This window comes from Pecten maximus, chromosome 16 (genome assembly GCF_902652985.1).
Source record: "Pecten maximus chromosome 16, xPecMax1.1, whole genome shotgun sequence".
Lineage (NCBI taxonomy): Eukaryota > Metazoa > Mollusca > Bivalvia > Pectinida > Pectinidae > Pecten > Pecten maximus.
In genome coordinates, this window is record NC_047030.1 from 25322683 (window position 1) to 25328757 (window position 6075).

At 34.4% G+C, this 6075-nt stretch overlaps 1 protein-coding gene across 1 annotated transcript in view; it reads left to right on the forward strand.

Annotated features, from left to right (window-relative positions):
• LOC117345077 (chloride transport protein 6-like) overlaps positions 1-6075 on the forward strand; it is an 80023-nt gene that overhangs the window by 29406 nt on the left and 44542 nt on the right. Inside the window, 2 exon segments of the mRNA XM_033908020.1 lie at positions 2046-2083; positions 3811-3919. Coding sequence (XP_033763911.1) covers positions 2046-2083; positions 3811-3919 — 147 coding nt within the window.

Here is a 6075-nt window from a genome sequence, read left to right on the forward strand (position 1 = left end):
TACTCCCCATGTTTTTAAAATCAAATAATTTTATAATGTAGTTTTCATAGATATGGTATCGGCCAGATTCAATAGAACTCCAAACTGCAAGAAACTTATTGATATTTGTGTAGGGGTGACAATGAAGCCTATTTAAACAGGCTCTTATTCAGTATTCCCGCCTGACCTGTACTTTCAGAAGCCATTCAGATTCAATGTGATCAGCTTGACAAATCTGTCTGTAAAACGATTATACCGTGATGGACATTTATATGAACCATTTCGTACTTTCTCACAGTGGCAACTGTTAGACGGACAATGTGTAAATTATAATGATTTACAGAAAAAAAATGTAATCGTTTATCTTTGAATATACGTTCTTGTGCCTGATTGCACAGAGACAAGATGTTTAAATCACCTGACATGAAGTTTAATAATACCAATTCTAGTCGCCTTTTTACATTTCGGACTTTTTCTCCGATAATCCTGAACCAATTTCAATAAGATTTAGCAGATACTTTCCATTTCCAAAAATGAAAATCATGAATTATATGGTCCCTAAGGATCTAAAGGTCAGGGCCAAAACGCTTCTTCTTGTCAATATCCAGATTTGGTAGATTCATAGATTCAAAGGTATCATGGCGCTTTACTAAAATGCGGATTTCAAGAGCCTGGTGTTTTATGTTTCTTCCTAGAGAGGGTTAAATTTTTGCAAATTAGTTTATACAGGGATATATCATTTAGCATGATTTCATTAAATTCAATTGGAATTGATTACAACCTAGTTAAAATTATCAGTATTGGATGGCAGCTTGGTAGTTTAAATATAAGGAAATAACATACTTGATCATGATGTTACCCTGGTAAATACTAGCCGCAATATACCGCTCGGCTAGAGAGATCTTCTCTTTAGCTCGATCGATTGAGCATAAGACTAGTAAGCCAGAGGTCCCGGGTTCGATTCCTAGCGGAGGCAGTGATTTAAATTTAATTAATCATGTGCTCTGTTACATTGGCGCCCATGTAGGGACCCGGGGAAAATACTCAGGATTGCTCCACAAGCATCGCTGTTACTCCTGGAAACTCGAGGACGAGTTCTTTCCTGGAGGGGGAGTATGTAACCCTGGTAAATACTAGCCGCAATATACCGCTCGGCTAGAGAGATCTTCTCTTTAGCTCGATCGGTTGAGCATAAGACTAGTAAGCCAGAGGTCCCGGGTTCGATTCCTAGCGGAGGCAGTGATTTAAATTTAATTTATCATGTGCTCTGTTACAATGATGTGTTTAGATTCAATTGGAACTGATTACAACTTTTTAAAAACTATCAGTACAGGGTCTGATGGTTTGGACAAAATAAGTCAAATTGACTGAAATTTTCAAAACTCTTCTTCTGAATATCGAGATATAATAGAAAGAAATACTCTCCGCATGTCCCCCAGGGGAGGGGATCAACTTTTCAATAGTTTCTGTAAGGAAATCACATTTTGATATCCCTTTGATTAATTTCAGTTGGTATTAATTAAAACTTGGTCAGGATTATCAGTATGGCATTTGCCCTGACTGTCCCAAGGTATTGATGGAAGGGGCCAAAATGTGTCTAAATGACAGTTTTGAAAGTCTTTTCAAAACGGTAGAACCAAACATTCTTCAGAGTTGGTTTACTAAAATGATCAATTTCATTATCCTTGGATCTCACGTTTACTCCTGAGAAGTAACTTTACTATATTTTGTAGGGAAATCACGTTTTCGACTATAAGTTTTTGGAATGACTTTCAATTTGAATTATTCCAGCCGTGATTGGAATCATCCTTTTTTCCCTTCCACCTTAACGCATTATCACACAATTATAGCCTTTGATATGGTTGATACATGGTTTCAATAGCAAACGTTTTCTTATTATTTTTCCTGTTTGGTATATTGTGAAAAAAATAATGATTTTCATTGTTCGGTACTTTTTAATTTATCTATTTATATTATTTTTTTCGTAACCTTGTCAATATGTTGACATACAATTATAATAAAGCTTGTATAGGAACCTTAATGGGATTTCATAATTTTTATTTCAGACAGGCAATTCATCAGAAGAGGAACCTCATTCCCCTACGTAAGTAATCACCGCTTACATAAAATCCTTGAACCTATTACCCTTTTATTTGTCATGTATACATTTCGAGTACTACAAATCCCACCCCCCCCCCCCCCCCCCCCCCAAAAAAAAAAAAAAAAAAAAATAATAATAATAATAATAAAATTATAAAAAATCAGTCAACCATACAGATTTGTCCTTCAGGAATGACCTGCTTTGCAATATTAAATAATTTGGAGTCATGTTTTATTACATTTTTACCAGTGAAATATCAAAAATTATTCATTCTATAAAAGTGATATTTTTTCACTAGTGAAAAATATCACTTTTGCTGATTTGACCAATCAAATTAATGATTAGAAAATACCAAAATAATTGACCAATCAGAAAGCCCGACATATATGTCAGCACCTGGACAGGGGGAACTACTTTTTTTGTTTACAAATTATCGCTGTAGGCCTAGTTAGCATACGGGGTAGGTTTTTCGTTGATAAAAAATGTAATAAACAGAATACTCGTGTGGCTAATATTTTGATATTTTTCACTCGTGATGCGCACTCGTGAAAAATATCAAAATATTAGCCCCACTCGTGAAATATATTTGGTATTACTGAAGACACTGTTAGATATCCTCTATTTCTTTGCCACTGACTGCCCCTATTGCAACTTTGAACACGCATATGTAACTTTCATTGGATTTTTCGGGATCCACAGTGGTAGGGGAACAGTTTTTCAAATTCTATTCTCAACTGTCTCTGTGCATTCTTTTGTTCATAAGTTGTCCCGTTTAATGAAAATTACTTCTAAAAATGGGGAAAATTGTCTAACCAGATGTCTCTAAATATTTCTACTTAGCCGCTTGTCCAAAACACGGTTCCTTCTTGAACATTATGCAGCATTACCCAGGGTTACCGAATATTTCTTTCAAACGTTTATACATAACGAAACTAGTTAAGTATGTATTCGATATCAAAAGTTATATGATTTTAGCTGACTTGGCCTGAACGCTTTGCAAATATATCTATGATAACTTACAATCGATAAAACAAGGGAATACTTTGATAATAATATTCATTTGCATTGAGACCCTTGACAACGTAAACGGGGAATACGACCAGGTGTTTAAGGAAGGTAGGCGCCTTCTGCTTCATCGACGACAAACATTCAAATCTAGGTCAAATTTTAGTTAGGTCGCATTTGGTTTCGTTTATTTTGTTTAACGTCCTATTAACAGCCAGGGTCATTTAAGGACGTGCCAGGTTTTGAAGGTGGAGGAGAGTACCATGAGAAAAACCACCGACCTACGATCAGTACCTGACAACTACCCCTATGTTTCGAACTCGCAACCCAGAGTTGAAGGGCTAGTGATAAAGCGTCGGGATACCTTAACCACTCGGCACCGCGGCCCCTAGTTAGATCTTATGATCAAAATAAGGACTAAAGCGATGAGAACGGAAACACTTATTTGGCCTTTGCAGTATCGACTGTTATATTAATAATATAAGCTTGTGCATTATCTTCCTAGGTTTGTGCGTACGCCTAATATTTAAATTCCTATAGCTAACTGGAACTAAGTCATTTTCAAGATATATTAACCTTTCTACTTAACGATCCCAAATTTTATTTACTTTTGAGAATTTTACTTCACTCTGTTTGCATTACTGAGGTCAATGATATACTTGATTATTATGCCGTCGCGTCAATTTGCCAGTTTTCTAAACTTACACTTTTTTGCCTTATTTAAGGGAGCAAGAAATTCCTAAAAATGTCCGCTTACGTATGGATGGATTGATATTGAGGTCACAGTTAGTTACACTACTGAAGAAAGGAGCTATGTTTGATGAACATCACACGGTAAGCTTCTTTCTCGCTTTCTCTCGTTGGATAAGTATTCATTAATGTTAAATTGGACTAGATAATCTTGAAGGACGGAACATGTTCTTCTGGAAGGTTTTACCCTACAATGAACTTAGATATTATGCCATTGAATATGTTGGTCACTTCAAGGAAGTGAAATATAGACTTTCGGCCGGTTACGTTATTCATCTTCCAAATGCTGTTGTACTAAAAATATCATAATGGTTAGTTAGTATGTATGTGAATAAAATTTACGTATATCAAAATAATTCATGAATTTCATGTGTGAAATTGAGATGATGTCATTTTTTCTCGTCATAAAACAAATTATCATGATTAAAGCGTTTGTGCAATGAGGTGTAAAAGTGTGAGGAATTGTGCTCAGATCTACCGTATAGTCAATACGACTATATTATAGCGGGTCTACGATACTCATGTGAGAAATATGTCTCCAGTTTGCAATGAGAATACTCTTTAGTTTAAAAATTGAAGTTAGAAAAATACATTACACTGAATAATTCCACTGCTATAATCGTGATTGAAGAGATATTGAGGAAATATTGTAGGTCCTATGCGATTATGTTTTGTGAGGTTCTTTGTGCCTCTCTCGCTCCGATTATGAACCGGCTGCGCTGTATCCAGACAACTTATTCTAACTACCACTTCAACACTCCGTTCTCTCTACCAACCACATATGAAATGGCTTCAGGAGAAGAGGGTCACGGAACGGGAAAGTGGTTTTAACTGCTTCATCACTTTTGTTCTGTTGGGTGTATCCAGACAGCTGTTATGATTAGTCCAATACCCTGTTATCGTTTAATATCTGTTTGATATATCAGTATTTTACGGTAAAACAATGGCTGAATCCATATTAACTCGTTACTCACGTTTTAATCACGAGCGGGTTCTTTTTATATTAGTTGGATGCGAAGGGAAAATTTATACACAAAGGACAGAAAATTGTAATTTTCAGTTATTGCCCATTCTATTCCATCAACGTTTTGGGATCTCACATAGCCATGGTCGGTTTCCGTTTTCATTTTGTATATGATACTCGCTGCGTGTGTTATAATATGCATGTCACTCTTTTATCTTTTTCTCATACGTAAATCTCAATGATAAAGGTTACTAACACATATGAATTAGCTGGTCTGTTGCTGGTAATAACTGAAATGTCAGAAACGTATGATGAACTTTCCTAGAAGTATTTTAATACCTCATACACTTAAATGTGATTGTCATTCTTATTTTCATTCTTTCATATTCATAAATCGTACATGTTTATCTCAATAAGGAATAGTATAAGATATATATAGCTCTCCTGTTACACATTGATAAACTGGTCTCTTGCAGTAATAACTGAAAGGTCAGAAACATATGATGAACTTTCCTAGAAGTATTTTAATACCTCATACACTTGAATATTTTTGTCATTCTTATTTTTATTCTTTTATATTCATAAATCTTATATGTTTTTCTCAGTAAGGAAGAGTATAAGATATAGATAGCTCATCAGTCTGACACATATACTTTGTTATATGAAATGCACAACTGCATATTAATTTGAAACAGATCAACTATACCAAAGATAACAAACCCATGCCGGTAGAAAGATGTGTGTATGAGTGTAAACATTTTTTTTTGTTTTTGGTTTTATTTTCTTATATATATATTTTATTTACTTTTAGTTCATTTACTTTTCGATTTTTCATCTCATCTCAAGGCATATCTACTTTAAATAAATTCTTGTACATTAATTTTTATTTTCAGTATATACAAGTATCATATTTCTATGCTTTAGTCGTATGGCCGTAGCAAATCTTTATTGACTCAGTGTCAAGACGTATATTCTTTTACATTTGTATTTAATTTGATTAGGTATACCGAGATAACCATATATACGTATGACATATATCTGACAACAATTCTTGCTCAATCTTTTTGTTGTGTCAATAAAATATATTTGAAATGAATTTGAAAATATCTTGCGTGTATTTAGGTTTATCATCAGACTATGGACACTAATAGTAATATAATTTCCGTTGCTGATTATAAAAGGTCGTCGGATAGTGAATAGTAATTTGGCTGTTTGCTTTGACGATTAAACAAAATTGCCATCATTTCATTGTCTGAAAGGTCAGAATGTAAAACTG